General features: G+C 39.9%; 1 protein-coding gene across 3 annotated transcripts; it reads left to right on the plus strand.

The window, feature by feature from the left end:
* The first annotated feature begins 3156 nt into the window (after positions 1-3156).
* LOC121865749 lies at positions 3157-16093 on the plus strand. Of its 3 annotated transcripts, none has more exons than XM_042365296.1 (5): positions 3157-4189; positions 11245-11424; positions 11660-11817; positions 12871-13026; positions 13321-16093. In XM_042365296.1, the coding sequence occupies exons 1-5, from the start codon at positions 4114-4116 to the stop codon at positions 13480-13482; spliced, it is 732 nt and encodes a 243-aa protein (XP_042221230.1). In that variant the 5' UTR covers positions 3157-4113; the 3' UTR covers positions 13483-16093. The 3 variants fall into 3 exon arrangements, with proteins under 3 accessions (XP_042221230.1, XP_042221232.1, XP_042221231.1); XM_042365298.1 differs by lacking the exon at positions 3157-4189 and adding an exon at positions 8260-8322; XM_042365297.1 differs by lacking the exon at positions 3157-4189 and adding an exon at positions 8341-8930.
* The last annotated feature ends 2081 nt before the right edge of the window (positions 16094-18174 follow it).

Here is an 18174-nt window from a genome sequence, read left to right on the forward strand (position 1 = left end):
TATGTTCTTTTAATTTCCTTTCATTTAGTAATAAAAATTACATTATGGTTTTATATAATTGGTGGTATCATATTAAAATCCCGGTAAAATGATTGGCTAGTTAGTCGAGTGCATAAAAAAAAAAAGCGCCTGATTCTACAATACACAATTGTTGGATGGCATCCAGTTGGTCAAGAGAAGTTTGCTTTTGTTAGGAGTCATAAAATGAGTGACCAGCTCTTCGCATACCATAGTGAATACTGCCTACCAACAATACCCAGCACTTGACATTGAATGATGGTACCTGTATTTAAATCTTTGTACTTTACACTGAACAGTATTGCTAAACCACAGCATTTGTATGTGCTTAGGAAAAGTATACCACAAATTAACAAAAATCCACCCCCATGTTATGGCACTATGAACACTGTACACTTTGTATATTCCAGCATTAAGACTACGAGTTTTTTGATATTATTGACAAGGTGATGTTGGTTTACAAGTAGAAGGTGAAGAAAAAACTGGGTTATTGAGGATGCAACAAGAAGTAAGATTGCACCAATACAGCACTGTTGTATGGCTGTAGAGATGGTATGAGATAGTTGAATGTACTAGTTATGAGATTATGCTTTTAAAAAGTGAATGAGGAAAGTAGTTATGAGATGCTGTAAAGCTACACTATTGGGAGGGAAAATTTGGATGAAGATGATAATCATTTGTGTGTGAATAGGCACTAGTGGAAGTGAGAATACTGTGTATGTACTGTACTGGAAAGATCTGGTGAAAGTACTAGTTCTTAAAACTTACTGTATGCTGAACAAAATATTAAGGTTAACCTGAGGTAATGAATTATCATTTGCAAACCAAATTTAATTGATAATGTACTGAAAAATCTAAAAATTTTGATTTACCCAATAAGGTGAAAATTAAAAAAAGTCTAGCATGTTCACTTTTATCACTGTAAACAAGATTGCTAGAATTAGAATTTGACAACTGTTTGGTGTTCATTCTACATACTTAATGATGACTGTTTTAAATATCTTAATTAAAAATTATTTTTGTGTTTAACCTCTTGTGTACAGGCTCCCCTCCAAGTTGAATTAAATCGCCTGGTGTTAGCCAATAAAATATTAGTGGCGTACCCATAGTAAAGGGGTTAAGATCCCATCAGTGTTGGCAAAGTAATTTTTTGTAGCTTCATGTAAATGGTAGAGTACTTTGTCTTATTTGCTAAGGTTTTTGAATGGGGTGCATATCTTGAGAATGCTCGTAGTGGATAACATGCAAGAAGGCTAAACAGTTATGGGTTTAAAAACTGGATATCCTTACAAAACAGATAGTTCCTTATTAGAGCAATATGTCTAATTTAATCCTCGTAGCCCTAGTTGGATGAGTGTGTGTGCATATATAATTAACTGCTGTACTGTATCTGTAATCTTAAGGCTTTAAAATTGGCTCTTCCAACAATTTTCAATTATATTTTTTGAAAGTTTGTACAATTGGTGTACAGTACAGTACAGTTGTGTGTGTGTGTTCCACTATAGGTTTGTGCTGATAATTTTTTTTAGTTATGGCCTTTAATGTCTTTCCTTTTTTTTTTCTTTTCTTTTTCATCCAACTTCCTATGAAGAGATTATATTTGGTTATGGCTGACAGACTATCTCAGAGGATTATATGTGATGATGTGGGAGAACAGGAGGCAGGGAAGTTGAACAGCAATGGCAGATGATCAGCTCAGGTTGGAGCAGTCTTCAAAATGTAAGTCTTGTAAAATATTAAATGATTGTTCTAACATTCAAATTACAGGAAAATATATTGTACATCATTTACAGAAAAAGCTAATATGGCTACCATTCCATATAAATTTGAGCAGTTTCAAATGAGCACTGAAATTGATACTAATTCCTGCAGAAAATTAAAAAAATAAGGTACAGTATTATATTTATATTTATACTGCTGATGTAGTGCACCATTCCACACGTACAGTGCATATTGATCATGTAAGCTAGGTGCATTGTGTTGTCAAATAGCAAACGTGGACAAGGACCTTACTGTGTTATAGTACCCAAATGGCCAGTGTGGAGAATCCCATGAGGTGTTGCAGTACCTTGGTTACTGGTGGTGGTATACGAAAGGTAAACATTGGCAATTTGACTGCAATCTCGGGAGCAGTATTTCTATTGACCACAGGCTTAGAAAATTTTATGGAAAGCAGTAGGAAATGAAAAGGGCTGTTCTGAAGAAAAAAGTAGGCAGTAAAAGGAAGATGGAATATTTTGAGTACTGAAACAGTTAATGTAATGTATGGCAAAAATGCAGAATTAGGTTGCTTAGGATAATGTGATTTGAGCTTGAAACTGAAAGGAAAAAGTGTTGAGGGCGGAGGGAGAAACTACATGGTAAGTTCAAGATAAGTAAGGTACCAAGTGAATGGAATTACCATTCAAAGTAACTTAAGAGTACAAACTACAGTACTGTATATGATAGAGGGAAAAGAACAAAAGGAATCTCAAGTAGTTCCCAATACATACTGTACAGGGAAATGTTTTAAAGCTGAATGTAAAATGTATATTGGAATGTGTGTTGAGAATACCAAGGAAATTATGGAGTACAGTAAGTAGTGTTGAAGGTATTTTAGCAAAATACATAAGTTGTATTAGGGGAAGAATAGTGGGATTTCAGAAAAGGAAAATTGTATCTGAATCGAGTATCTGCACTAAAGAACGCGAATGAAAGTGAGAGTACATACTGTATAGTGGGAAAAGCACTGGGGGGGTAAAAAAGGTACAGGTACAATATAAAGTATAGTACTCGTACAGCAGCCCCATATGATGACAATATCATAAAGTTGATTCATTATCCAGGAAAAGTTGCTACACGACCAGGAAGTGAATGCATGAGATATGTGCTTTTGTTATTGAAGGACGCACATTTGAGGAGGCTCAAACCGATGTCTAGTGCTTGTAAGAGACGATACAGACAGTCTGCGTGTGCAAATTTCAAGAGAAAGTGGGTTTTAGGTTTCGTGCATGTAGGCAGACATGGGGTAATCGTAATCTATTAAAATCGATTACACATTCAGGTAATTGTAATAGATTATATTATTGTATTTTGCTATGTAATAACCGATTACACTTAAAATGCAATCATAATCATTATTGCTTTCATGAATACATTCCCATTATATTTAAACTAGCAAAATTAACCAGCTTAGCACTTTGACTGTCACAGTTTGCCTTCCCTGACATGGGTAACCACCTCCGCAGTTGCTGCGGTAATAACTCAGTTGGGGAAAATTTATGGTTGTTGCCCGGACCATCCGGGCAATACCAAGGTGCACAACCTTGGGACCCATGTAATAAGTATGTGTGCACTGTTTCAAGTCTAATTGCTTCCATTTTGGAGCTACTGTATAGCTGGAACCGACACTCGCGGACGGACATATCCATTTTATTATTATAGCTGAAAATGTTACACATTCTTGACTACTACTATAATAATAGCCGATGGATTGCTACTCATCCATGTACCAGGATTAGTGACGTATCAGTCAAGTGCGGATAATCTACCCCAGTTACCATGTTCAGCCTCTGAAGTCACAGCCAGTCAGTGTCAACACAGCAAAGAAACACCAAGCTGAAGGTGAACGGAAATAAAGTCACATGACTTGTACACATTGACAACAATATATATATGATGGCATTGCACGTAGGTTAGGTTAAGTTTTTCCGTGCCTATTTTTCTTGATTTTTTTCCTGTATTCAAGCTGAATGGCCCCACACTTGAGGTCATGACTTCACACACGGGACACTGTTGGCAAGATTAGAGGTGAGTTTAAGTTTACAGGGAAGATTGGGAGGTAGTGAATGTGTAATGTGATGGTGACTTCTTACTGACAATATCTTCCATCTGAATTGGATACACAAATGTTTTATAAGGCAGGTTGTGTACAGTACATGAGGTTTACTACGTGTATTAGGTTTCAGTCTGAACTTCTCTATCTTGACGTTCAGCCTAAACATTTCGGGCTGCACGTTTGGGTTTGAAAGTTTCAGAAGGGATTATTTCAACTTGGACATTCCCTGACATGATGTTCAAACTTTGCTCTCACTAACCTAATATAGCAAGGCCGCGATGTGGAGGAAGGTTGTAATGCCCCAGCGCCAGGGAGACCAAACAGTCGGGCATCTTTATTTCTTCAATTTTGAGGGTGAGGAGATGCTTTATTAATATTATAATTTCGTTGTTGTTTTTAATATGATTAATATTTATTTTTAGCATTACCGGCACAATTATTATTATGATTATTAGTATTAGTATTGCTATCATTGTTATTCAAAGCAATACAGTACTCATATTTTCATAACTATTATAATTGTTATTCCTGTTATTATTATCATTTTCATCAATACTGATAGACAGCTGTTTAGTAGTTGGAGGAGAGCGCGAACGTAATTGAGTGATGTGTGGGGTGTCATAGCCAGCACCCACCCCAACTCTCCACTCCTCAAACTCTTCCGCTCACATTTCCCAAGGGAGCCACACTGTGTGAGTTATAGGCACACACCACGGGGAATAGGGCGCTGGCTTGAGGTAATATCTGCACTCGCCTGGGAATAATCTATGATTAACCTTGTGTTTTCTTGCTGCTGCTACTTCTTTACTTCTGCCTTTTTTTCCCATTTTCCTTCTTCGTCTTCCGTTTTGTGTTTTCGTTTCCTTGTTACCGTCTTTCTCTCATCTTATTCATCTTTTTATTCTACTTTTCTTCATTTTTTTATATCTTTTTCCAGTATTATTCATTACCATCTATTCATTTTTGTGTCTTATTCTTACGCCAGTACTCGGAATCACAACATGGCTGATCTTTATATTGAAACAGTTTATTTAGCCAGAAGAACACTGATACAGAGTTGATAAAAATCATAATATTAACATGGCTGAGCCAGTTGAGAGCCTGAGCTCTCTTGAAGGCACCTGAGAAATACTGTACATTTATCACAAGGAATTATTAAGTAACAATTAGTATCATCTGAAATAGTACACAAAGCATGGCGGTAATAAGAACATATCAGAAAGTTACCACGGTTATCATTTCGATATTTATTTATTTTATTTTATTTTATTTTTGTTTTACATTTATATTATAAGTATATTGTTACGAACCCCGCCACCAATTGTCATGATCTACCTACCCAGCACCACGAGCAACGCCATCTAGGGACGAAACACGAGTATGACTCGTCTTAGTTACCACTCCCGGGTTTCCCTTCTCCATATCCTGGTTGTTGCGTCACCTCCTCAAAGTCTTCTTCGTCAGCTCCAATTCGAGGAGAGAGCACTACACTCTGGGAAGTGACAACAGGATCACCTATCCTGGAAACCTACGGCACAGTGACTACCTACCGTTTTCTACAATACTCAGCCTTACTCGTCAGCCATCTCAGCTCCTCACTTAAGTATTTGTAATCTTGTATTGCCTCTCCCACCTCCACCTTGCTTCACGATTGTTTTATGTTGTACTAATATGTATATACTGTTAATGTTTAGGTTAAGTTTGGTTAAGGGTAATTTATAGGAAGCTGAATATTTTGTTAAGGAATTTATGGTACTATATTATACACAACGAAAACTCGCATCCTTTGTCTACCCTTTTATAGTCCGATTGTCTGTTTTTTTGTTGTTGTTGTTGCCTGTTGGGATCTGGGTAGACTTTTAACTATATTCTAAATCCCCAACTCGTAACAATATACATACTTTACAGTGGAGTTGATATACATAAATATAATATGGGAGGAAAACAGTACAACATGGGTTGTATTAAGGTGGAACAAGAGGACAGAGCTGCCAGGATTATGTCTGGTTGGCAACACAAGAGAACAAACCACCTGAAGATTAAACACCCTAATTTATTTCACCTAAAGATTAGATACCCAAACACTACCTGGGGTTAGGTTAGGTTATGTTAGGTTAGCATTAGGCAAGGTTAGGTTATTTTAAAGTAGCTTAGGTTAGCCCTCTCGTGTTAATGTTTATCGTCGTCAGGAGATAATTGCTAAACGTTGGTGAGCAGGTGAGAGCTATAATTAGATCAAGGTAGGTAGGGAGGCCCGCGATCATGCAAGGTCGCGATCACTCACCTGCAGGGGTCAACTATCCTCCTCCTCCTCTTCTACCCTCTGGGGATAGTGGTTATCTGATGGTGTAGTGGTTATTTGGGGGTAGTGGTGATAATGGTAGTTGTCTGATGGTGGTTGTGTGTGTTGGTAATTACTTAGGGGATAGTGGTGGTAGTGGATATGTTGGTGGTTGTCTGGTGGTGGTGGTAGATGCCTTGTGATAATGGTTATAGGTGTTAAAGAGTAACAACATTGGATGAATATTCTGAGTTCATTTAGTTCCAATACAATAATATACCCTGGTAATTACACAAAATTTCTTACCGATTTTAAACATTTAGTATGAAAAAATAAGCAAAAATACAATGACAAGCAAGATATATGAATAAAGAATTTGTAATGTTAAGGGAATTTTTATATTTAATATTCACACTTGAGATTGTGACGATCTTGAATGCATATTTGCCTTGCGTTGGATCCAGTGCGGGAGTTATTCTTCAATCAGTTCTCTCCCTTCACCAGATCTATGCACTACCCCAACTTTTTCTCTGAAGGATGGGATACGCGAGGCTGTTAGAAAAGTTCAGTTTATTATGTTACAATATGTTTGAAGGGAAACAGAATCCCAAAGAAACTTCTATAGCCTGAAATATATTTTTTCTTTATTAATTTATCTTGTTTTTCGTTGTTGGTTTATCCTTTTTTTTCAGAAACTTTTAAAATTAGAAAGATCATTTATCACCCGGTTGTATTAGAAATGTAGCAGTGACAAAAATTTTCCTTCGGTTAAACTAAAGTATTTCTTAAACCGGCACCTGAATATTAGACACCTCAGTTTGTTACCTTAAGATTAACCACCCTAACACTAAACTAATCTAACCTAACCTAACCGAACCTAACGCTAACCTAACGCTAACCTAACTTAATGAAGTAGCGTTAGGTGAAATAAGTTCGGGATGCCTAACCTTCCCCTGTGCTTCCTCTTTTCATTCCATTCTTATGAGATACAAATCAATTTAAACCCACTATCTCTTAAACCAACGGACATAAACCCAACAGTGTGGTGACCCCCCTATCATGGGTTTATTTCCTCCCTTGCTGTCGACGTGTATAATATGATTGACTACAGATCATCGCGTGTAATTCCATGAGTAAAACAAACGCCATTTATAACAAGTGGCGGTGGTGCGTCCCTCGAGAGAACACTGCTGGCTCTCCCTACGCGGCTCTGCACCTCATTATCAGCTCTTGTTTGATGCTGACCTCTTAATTACCTGTTAGTCTTTATAGCTGCATGGGAACAATCATAAATAAAAAGTAAACAATTCATAGTAGATTAAATTTCCGATAAACATGGTGCTTCTTAACACCACAATGTAATTTAATATGTGAAGAATGTGCAGGTTAAGTTTTTTTAATACTGCATTGTTAATTAGTATGTTTATATTATGATCCACATTAGAATTACATGTATGTGATATATGAGAGACATTGTAACTTGTTTCTGTATAGCGTAGTAGACACCTTGACGCTCCTGTCAAAAGGCGGGAATAATGTATAGTTTCTGAGAATAAGGCAACCATGATGACGTCAGAGCGGCATGCTTTCCTGATTGGTTATCAATAAGCAAAGAGTTGCCACCTCATCGCGTGGTTACAGTCTTACCGATCGTTTCCGGTTCGTGGTGTAACTGTTAGTGAAGTCATGTTAGTATCGCCTGGGAGGATGAAGGCGGTGGGAGTGGAGTAAGTATGTGTAGAATAAGTACATTGTATGGGGGACTGTGAGTGCATGTGTCGGCGCGGGGGTGGGGGAGTGGGAGGGGGGCGGGGGTGGGCCACGTGCTCCCGACAATCAATACGGAGGTGGGCGGAGTCTCCCCCGCCCGAGCTCACCCTCCTCCCCCACCACCCCTCACGCCCTCGTTCCCCTTGAATGAGTCTGACCACACGGATACGCTTGTTGCTGCTGCATGATTTATCACGGAGGCAACACGCATATCACACTGGTAACATATTAAATTAAAAACAAATAATATATTTAGCCAGCAGGTGTCGCCTTATACACCACGAGCGGAAATACCTGGTGAAAGTACAGTAACTCCTGCTGCTCAGGAAACTGCTGTGACTCCACACATTATTATGCCATGAACGTTTTGACGCTGTGGTGGCTGAGACAGAAGCAATATGCGCTGACGCCTGACAGGAGCCATATTCCACTGAGGGTTCGTACACAACGCGTTACCTCACCTGTTACCAACAACATGTGTGTGTTGGCGTGATCACAGCTTACCATATGGAGTCGTTTTAGCTAGAGTGAAGTAGTTAGTAACCAGGAACAGGTCATATAGTCGGTACCTGCAACGTCTTCATTTTTCTAACAAAGAAAGGTTGAGCAACAGTTACATTCAGCTGTAGGTTGGCCGTCATGCGGGGCTGTGTGACTCATCGCGCCCTCCCTGACTCATGCCAGCTCAGGTGGTTGTGGCCTCTCTCGCCCTCCACACTCACTCACACCTCACACCGTACACTCACACACTCCTCTCAAACGTAAAATTCCCCATAGTCCTAATTTATGAACTGTGGATATGCATGGAGATAATTCAGTGTAATTCGTGTCAACAAGTCGCGGTTGATAAAGACTGATAAGACTCGAGATAAGAAGATGTACACAGTTTACAGTGGTACCCAAGCGAGAAACAGTGCTGTGAGAGTTGTGTCTAAGATTATCGTATTTTTTATAAGAACATCATCACCGTGGGCTTAATGTTACCTGTGCGGATACTTTCGTGATCGTCATTGAGATCCGCGTCACACCAACGCCAACTCTAAGGTGAGCACGTCATATACAACCTGCCAGCCAGTCTTACCCTCATGAATTCTGCAACGTAACATTCTTCCACCCGCGACGTGATTGAAGATGGCAGTTGAACAGAGGGTAAAGCTGATATTCTGTGATAGGTCTGTGTTTTATAATAATGCCTGTGATGTATGCTTGGGTTGTTAGTGGTGCGGTAGTGATGGCGTGAACACCACTATAGTCAAAGAGGTAATATCTGCATGCTAACTATTATTATATTACTTCAGTTTCGAAAACCGTATGAACTTTTAGTATCGATTTGTACAGTTAAAGTTAGGATACGTTAGATTGGATTTGGGTTAGGTTAGGATTAGCTTAGGTACTGTAAAGTTAGGTTAAATTAGGTTAGATTCAGTTAGTTACTTTAGGGTAGGGCTAGATTATGTGAAGTTGGGATAAGGCTAGGGTTAGATAAATTTAAGAGTAAGATTAGGCTATGTGAAGTTAGAGTAGGGTTAGGTTAGGTAAGGTTAAGGTAGGTTAAAGTTACGGAAGACCAGGTGTCCCAGTTTAATCCCGGGACAGTATCTGATTTACACTGAGGGTATTAAATGGTCGAGTAGAAACTAGCCAGGGGGAGGGATCTGGCAGGCTAGGCAACACCACATCACTGGATAGCTTATGGTCACACTAATAGTACAACAATAGCAGCAGCAACAACAACAACATACAGGCTGAGTTTATGTGAAATAAATTAGAATTCAACGAGCTTATAATCGGTGGTCCCATGGTAGCACTTACCGGTTTTCACGCCCGGGGTTACAGGTTCGAGGATTACTGGTGGAGGTCAAATCTGTTTATATTTAATTTGGTTTGGGCTTTAAGGAACCTGTGTTGTGTTCAGGGAGGTACCATTATTGATGGTGATTCTTCCGGGAATTGTTTTAAAGGTTGTCCCAGCTCTTGCTTTCCCGGGTAGGTTAGGATAGGTTAGGTTAGGTTAGGTTAGGTTAAGTATTTTTATGAACTACGTGATCGTTTATGGCAACTCAAAAGGTAAATACATAGAAGTTATCGGTACTCGGCAATTGTCCGTATTTAGTGCAAAGTAACATATATACACGTGTGTATATGTAAGTGTGAGTGTCTGTGTGTGTGGGAAGTAACAATAGAATCTAGGGGAGGATGTTGGGTATACAGCAGACGTTAGTGACGTCAGGGCACCTCCACCACCAGCACTACTGAACACGTCTGATAAACAACACCTGTCTATATATTAAGCACAGCCACGGTGAGGCAGATCATGGCAATAAGCGCTGGACTCCACATTTCCAACTTTTACTTCATCGGTCGATCTCACATTACACGGAGAGCCAACAAAATTAGTGAATATACGAAAAGAAAGTGAGAATTTTACTAAAAGTCGAAGAACTAGCGAACACGAGTGTATGTATCGAGTTACGTTAATCAGACGTGGTTGGTTGGCTGGGTAATTGAGATTCGCGGTAAATAAGCTCTGCGCGGTTGAATTATAACAAAATATAACTGAAATGTGAGTTTAGTTTTGGTACGTTCATACTAAAATCAGACATTGTTTAGTGATTATTTTTTTTTAGTTCAGCGTAGTCCGTGAAGGCAATTGCTTACTTGCCGCGAGCCTAAAGGTAAGTTTTACCTTTGGTTACTGTAAACGATTTACTCTCATATCCCGTGACTAGCTTTGTTTACCTGACCGGCGCATAGTAAGAAGGTATGCACATTTACATATTTTAGTATGTTTACACGTGTTTTTCTTTGCTAGCCAACTGATTTTCCAATTTAAGAGTTACACTAAACAATGTGGTGTCAGAATTACCCTTCATAGATTTAAAGTGCGTACGTCCAGCTGAACAACAAGTGTCTCAGATTAATCTGGATAAGTTAGGGACCGTACAGGGCATGGATCTTCTTGTCAAACCTCGAGTTGAGATCGGTAACAATTCTTCAACCCAGGAAATAAGTGATAGGCTTCCTGGGTGTTGCTTGATCATGTTCCACAGGTGAGGGACGAGATGCCAGTATGCAGCAGATATTCCCTCTCTGGATTGCTATGCTGAGATGCTGGAACACATACAGTAGTTCAATTCTCTGGTGGGTCTGAGGAGCCTGGAACCCAGCTCATTCAGGAATTTCAGTCTTGGTACCCGGCTCCCAGTCTTTAATTCTATCGAGACAACGCGATATTCGTGGCTCATGTTCCTGTACTGTGCCACCTGGCTCTCCCTAAAGATTATACATATACATATATATACCTACAGTATGTCACTTTTTGTAACTTACATAAATTCCCTGTTTTTGTATACCACAGGTGATCCTAGAGGTAGCCCCATTTTCGAGATGGTGGGCGTGTGGGTGTTGATGTCAGTGTTGTGTGTGGCTGGTCACGCCCACGCCCAGCTGGGGGAGACCGTGGAGGCCAACCAGAGTGACACTCGAGCCATGGAGGAGACCAGCACCGAGAACAACCAGCTGGTGGCTGACTCTCACGGTAGGTCCTGTCACCTCACACACACACACACACACACGCACACACACACACACACACAGCATAATGAACGCTCTTTTTATATCTTGGTAATGAGAAGACATTGATTCGAGATTCTCTTGCGTCACATCACCGTAAGCGTAAATTCTTTAACTATACCACATCTGTAAGTTGACCTTATTTATGTTCATACCTGTATTACCTAAAGACGAGAGCTTGCAATACTTTCTTCGTACAGAGAAGGAAGAAAAGGTGGAAGACGAGCTGGAGGAGGCGACGGTGGTGGTGACAATGAGGACGCCGCGTAGATGGAAGCCTGTAGAGGAGACCTACCTGGGCTGCATCCAAGAAAACGACAACTTCACCAGCAGCCTCGTGTTTGTCAACCTCACGCAGGTGGGTGGTGGTGTGGCTCTGGGGGGCAGTCTTGATGGATCTTTCTCTTTTTGTTACCAGAGTGATAGATTGAGATAGATAGATAGAGAGAAAGACAGAGAGAGGGGGAGAGAGGTAACTAGCTCAGGTGATACTACTACTATACTCATCACTAATTGTTCCTCTGGGTATTTGCGCCGTGATCTTCCCACTCATGGAGGTCAAGCCTCAACTAAGACTTGATTACAGAAGCATCCTACCATTACTCAACCAAGTCTTGTACACCCACTAAAAAAATATTCGGCACAGCATATAGACAGTACAGGTATACAAACAATGACAAACAGTAAGTTGTCCTGACGAAGGTTAAGTGAGGCAATATATAAACACAAAAATGAGCAGAATTAACAGGGTAGTGGATAACTCAGTCAGGGAAGGAGAGTAAGAATACAAGGGTCCTCCAGATTTATTACTGAAAAGAGAGCCTAATGGATACAGTTCACAGATGAGGTGGAGGTGTAGCGGCGGGATGGGGCGAGAGAAGGAAGGGGAGGCAGTGGCTGAGGTGATGGGAGGGGAGGAGGTGTGTCGGGATGGTGGGAGGAGGCAGTCGTGCGCGGGTGGAGGGAGAGACATCCTGTACTGAGGGCCGCGTGTTGCAAGATGTTCTCTCCCCCACCCCAAAGTCTCTCACGTGACCATCACTGATTGAGGGAGAATCATCTCTTGGATTCTCAGATTTCTTAAGTAAAAAATATTTCAGCCAAACTGGGGACATCATAAACACATTAATAAGCTCACTCAAGTTATGGCTATCGAAGCTAAACTGAGACTCGGCCTTAAGTAGATACGTTGTCTTACCCTCAGCTAAAACAAAAGATAACTCGCGAATCTTTTGGAAATCTTGGTAGTATAATGATGAAGTCTTTTGATGTTTGTTGTTTTATAACGTGAAGGTGTTGTTGGTAAAGCCGTTGGGGGAAATTGTTTACCTATCTGCCCTTCCTGTTTTATGTAGAGGAGGAAACAATACTAGTGTTTATTGTTTAACTATTTTTTTTTATTATTATTAAGGCGAGCAACGGAAGTGTGAGCGCCTCTGAGGCCTGCTACGACCTGTGCCTCAACAAAGTGCCCTTCTCCGTGTACATCACCCTGGGGCCGCCCCTCCAAGGCAGCGTCGACTCATGCGGCTGCTTCTACGAACACGACCTCAACCAAGACGACATGGTGAGTGTGGCCCGCTAGCGTCCCCTCCTGAAGTGTAAAAAGTTCCCGATAACGCTAGTCTAGTCTTCTGGGTACCATAAAGGGATTTAACTATAGGACCCTGATTCATTGTTTACTTGCGTTCACACTAAAGGAGTCACTTTCATCACCATCGTGTCACTTTCATCTTCACAATCATCCCAATTTTCAATCTTACTGGCACCTTCATCCTCCTCATTCTCTTCATCCTCTCCTTCACCCTCACCTCCATCATCAACATCCTCACCGTCACATTTCCCGTTTCACTACCTGCAGGTTGCGAAGAGTAAATGTGACGGCCAGACGATGAACGTGTACAAGGTGTACTGCGGACCCAATAACCTCAAGTGTTTCAACCGGGCCGGGGGTGTGGGTCGCCCCTCCCTGCCCCTGTTGGCTCTTCTGTTACTCTTGTTGCTGCTGTTGAGACCCTGCTGACGTTCTAGTGACAAGCTGACCATCCTGACCTACCATCACCTTCTGTTGTCACTCTCGACTTGTTCCTGGCGACGACTTGGTCACTTGAGTGCTGTTGGTTACCGTGTCACTCCTGCTGAAGCCTAATCCTTTCTTCCCTACTGAAGCCTTACCCGTGGTGTTATTGGTGGAGGCGATGGAGAAAGGGGAATTGGAAGTGAACGCCCCCCTTTCCCACCCCTGCTTCTCTTAGATTTATTGGAAATATCACAAGAGAAGCGCCGTTAACTTCAAGTGTCAAAGAGCCTCGTGGATACTGTAAAACTAACTACTAATTAGTCCCACGAGCGCTTATTTTATCGCCATTATTATATTACAGTATATGTGTGATTTTCAGTAATATTATGTATCCCAGGTTTGTGTATTGTTGCTCAGGTCTCAACCACATTGTTTTTGTTGTTTATCAAGCCTAGTCATGTCATGTGATTAAATTCTTTTAATCGTTTTAAAGACTGTACTAAGTGTTTGTTGTATTAGTGTACTGTATATGTACCATTTACTATGGATTCATCGTTGAATTAATATTTATTTTTTTCGATGGCATAATATATACAGGGTACATTATCTGTGTTCCTTATATATAATCTATTATATTTCACGACGCTGTATGGATGCGTCTGGTGCTGACATTCCTGTGACAATAGTCGTAGCTATTTACCAAATGCACAAGTATATTTTCTTGAAACTTATATCGTAACAAAACACTGTTATCTTAAATATCTTAAGATTTGTTTTTAATTATTTCTACAAGTTGTATTTTAATGGGAACTTGTCGCCAATATAATGTATATCTCTATATTGCCTTAATGTTATTTAAGCAACTGAATCTAAGATGTTAAAGTTTTCATAAATATCATCTGTTAGTAGTAATTTATAGGTTCGTGCGTTAATTCACCTACACAGTTCAGACACCTACACTAGATCGCTAGACCTCAAAACTATCTGAACGTCTTCTACATCCAGGACAAATTGTTTTATTTACTATGAGACTTGGACTTAGCGTGTGAGGGTGTTTACGTTACGTTGTCTCACTCACTACACTTACTCAGGTACTGTTATTAACGGGTAAGGTTGTACTACTATTCCCTTATCTTAAATATTATAATGTAGATTGCAGATGAATCAGTTTAAAACGTGGATTTATTTAGTATATTATAGTACCTAACGTGTGTTGCATGGAAATTGTGATTTATTTCCAAATTTGCCGTTCCAATACTTCTGAGAATATATAAATGTCATTGTATTTACTAATAGTGTAATATACTATTCTATTATTATATGTTAACTGAGAGCCTGCAAATTTTACGTCAGTTGTAGGTTTAAGAATAATATTTATGGAGTTTTCCCCATTAAGCGCAAACCTCTGAAACAAATCTAAATGTACGAGGCTTCGGTTCTTGTTTGTTTACAGTGCATCTAAAAAGTTTGAGTTACGATTTGGCGGTGCTACTCAGCCTTGGTCATTAAACCCAAGTATTTAACAAAGCCATGATGTATTTGTTTATAACCCTTGGTGAAGTAGAAGTTAAACGTTTAGCCCCGAATTTTGGTAGGTTTCAATTACAAAAAGTTAGCTTAGAGTTGGTTAGATGAACACTGTTGGTGAGTTCAGTGTCGTTAGCTTCATGGAGACAGCTAATACAAACACATTTTATGGTTTATATTTGCCTTATTTTATGATGCAGAAAAGACTTCTTGCGCCTGAAACTCTTGAAGAAAAACAAAATATCTTACTAATCGGAAAATTTCCACTACGTACCTACTATAAAACGAAATCAAATTTATACAAGGAATATAATGTGGGAAGCGACGATTTCAGTCCCGGTGTTTAAATTAGAGGACGATTATAAATTTACTATAAAAAAATGAAACGAGAAAGAACATCTACAGTATGTAAACAAGACTCCCTCAGGTTTAAACCATGAATGACGGACGACAAGCAAAACGAACCATCCAAATCCCTATCTAACCTCACCTATCGATATTATATTTCACATAAACTAGACAGATTAGTATAGGTTTGATTAGTTCGTGTAATAATTAACACCGTATATTAAGTGACCAGCAACTCATTTGCAGTAAATAATTGTTAAATGCGTAAATTTTGCCGCTAAAGTGTTCTTCATTCTTACTAAACAATATTGAAATGAATAATAAATTTGCCCCCTCCAATAATAAATATTTGCTGATCTATTTGTGTTAGTATAGTTGTTAATAATGTAACTAATAGTCTTTGTGTACCAGGCGGTAGAGGTTGCTGACTCAGGGTACAGGTAAGATCACACGCTGAGCTTAAGCTGTGGCTTTGAATGAAACGCTTGTGTTGTTTTAAAGAGAACAGACTAAGTAATGATTGGAATATATAATGAAAAGGTCATTCACCCCATTCATACGTAGTAAGTGTTGTTTCAGAGTGAATATACTATTGTGCTTATAGTTTTGTGCCAAGTAACACATTGTCTTCATAATTGCATTTGTGTATGAAACAGTTGTCATGTTATTTGCAAGGAACGTTTAATGTTAATTCAAAGTGTATTTCGATTATATTAATAAAATATATAGTGTAAGATGATTTTACATTTGATTTCGTCACAGCTATCCAGGAAAATAGGCAAGGAGGTGAAAATGTGTGGCGTGAGGAGTACAAGTTCACTTTGTTATTGATGTGAGGAGGATGAAGCTGCCAGGCGCACTGTAATCAGGTCAGTGACGTCGCTTAATTTACCATATGCTCTTGTTCACATGTATACAGTACACACACACACACATGGCCGCTCACTCACGCAAATAAAGAAAATGATTAAATACAGACGCCAGCAAGTTTTTACCCGAACTCAGAAAGCATGGCCCCAACACCCACCTAAATACTGGAACACGGCTATCCACTGGTACATGCACACAGTAAAATCAGGTTGCGACCAGTAAATTTTCTTTATGAGAGCTCGTATTGCACCGGTACAGGGATTCATGTTAGTAATGATTATGTTGTTTTAAATATCGAAATGCGTAGCCTTTGTCATCGGTATGATCAATTAATTTTCAGTCTGCAACACACGATCGTCATACATTTGATTACTATAACGGCTCATGTAAATTTATTGATGTATTGGTGTTTGTTATTCAGCTGCATAATACGCATGAGTACTCTACTGACGCCGTGTTTCATCATGAATATATGCAAATAGCTACTAAATAGTTAGTTGTAGGTTTTAGTGCGTAATTAAGCGTTACAGATGGCTGGTCTAGTCTATGGTTTCATTTTGTATTCAGACTCGGTTATATAAAAGCTATTTTTGAGCTAAGGAAGTTACTGTAAATACTGGCCACATGGTTTTAGTGGAGCAGAAATGTCTGAGTAGATGTTCACGATTTGATTAATGCTGTTATTTTTTTGGCGTGTTAGTGAATGACACTGATAGATTTTTGTATTTTGGTGTGAAATTTTTTAAAGTTTACGACCATGGATGTTTTTTTTGTCGCTCAAACATAAACACAGCGCAACCCGTAATGGGTAGGGAAGGTTAGAAACCCATTAGTCACCCCAACCGGGAAGTGTGTAAGACGTGAGGAAGTGAACTATGAGACACAAGCAGACACTCCCGCCACTAAATTATAATACGAGTCCTGAGCACTTCCTGGGAGGATGTTTGAAGATGCAGTGTTTGATCTGGGGATGGGATTCGAACCTGCATCTCAAGGCTCCCGGATCTCCACCCCCCCCCTCCCACCACCACCACCACCACCCCCCATCCCTCCCGTACAAGGGTCGCCTGAAGTATTTCCATCCAACAGGTAAACAGGAGTCCAGACGTTGCCACATCGTCCCTCGCGCATCAGCCGACGACCTCCCCCGCTCTCATGTACGTGAGGATTGCGTCACTGAGGGAGAAGAGAGATGTTTCCTCCCGCGTCTGGCAACTGGTTATTCCCACCCCCAGCTGGCGTTATGACCCTCCCATACCCCGCTGGCCGGTGACACTTGGCATCCCCGCTGGTGCTGGCCTCAGGTGTTTATTTTTATTTCGGGAGGAACTGTGTCTCCTGGTGGTGTTTTTTAGTTTAACAAATTTATTGGCAAAGCTTGTAGTACAGTTTGCCTATTCTGAGTAATTCAGTCAGGTCTTGACACTGAGGGTGGTATCACTTCTCACTGTCACGCAGGACAGAGGTTCACACACAAAGAAATACATCATATTCATTAACAACTATAAATGTATAGAGGTCAGATTCATATGGATAATGTCACTGTTCACTGCCATGCAGGACAGAGGTTCGTACACAAAGAGTTGCATCATATTCATTGACAGTACATATACATATATGTAAACACACACACACACACACATATACATACATATACGTATATACACACACATATACATGTACACGTACATATACATGCACACACGCACACATACATACATATACGTCGGTCAGATTCATGTGGGTAATGTCACTTTTCACTGCCATACAGGACAGAGGTTCGTACACAAAGAATGCATCATATTCATTGACACTATATATAGGTCAGATTCATGTGGGTAATGCCACTGTTCACTGCCACGCAGGACAGAGGTTCGTACACAAAGAAGGAAATACATCACATTCAACTAAAATTTAATGTGCCTAACTATTTACATACATCCAGAATAA

The sequence above is a fragment of the Homarus americanus genome, unplaced genomic scaffold, assembly GCF_018991925.1.
Source record: "Homarus americanus isolate GMGI-L3 unplaced genomic scaffold, GMGI_Hamer_2.0 scaffold45333, whole genome shotgun sequence".
In the NCBI taxonomy this organism is placed as follows: domain Eukaryota; kingdom Metazoa; phylum Arthropoda; class Malacostraca; order Decapoda; family Nephropidae; genus Homarus; species Homarus americanus.

Bases quoted from the DNA above. Each gene is read 5' to 3' on its own strand.
- LOC121865749 (XM_042365296.1), top strand. From the start codon at position 4,114: ATGTGGAGGAAGGTTGTAATGCCCCAGCGCCAGGGAGACCAAACAGTC. The intron at 4,190-11,244 runs GTGAGGAGATGC...TGTATACCACAG, and splicing joins TTATTTCTTCAATTTTGAGG to GTGATCCTAGAGGTAGCCCC. The intron at 11,425-11,659 runs GTAGGTCCTGTC...TTCTTCGTACAG, and splicing joins GCTGGTGGCTGACTCTCACG to AGAAGGAAGAAAAGGTGGAA.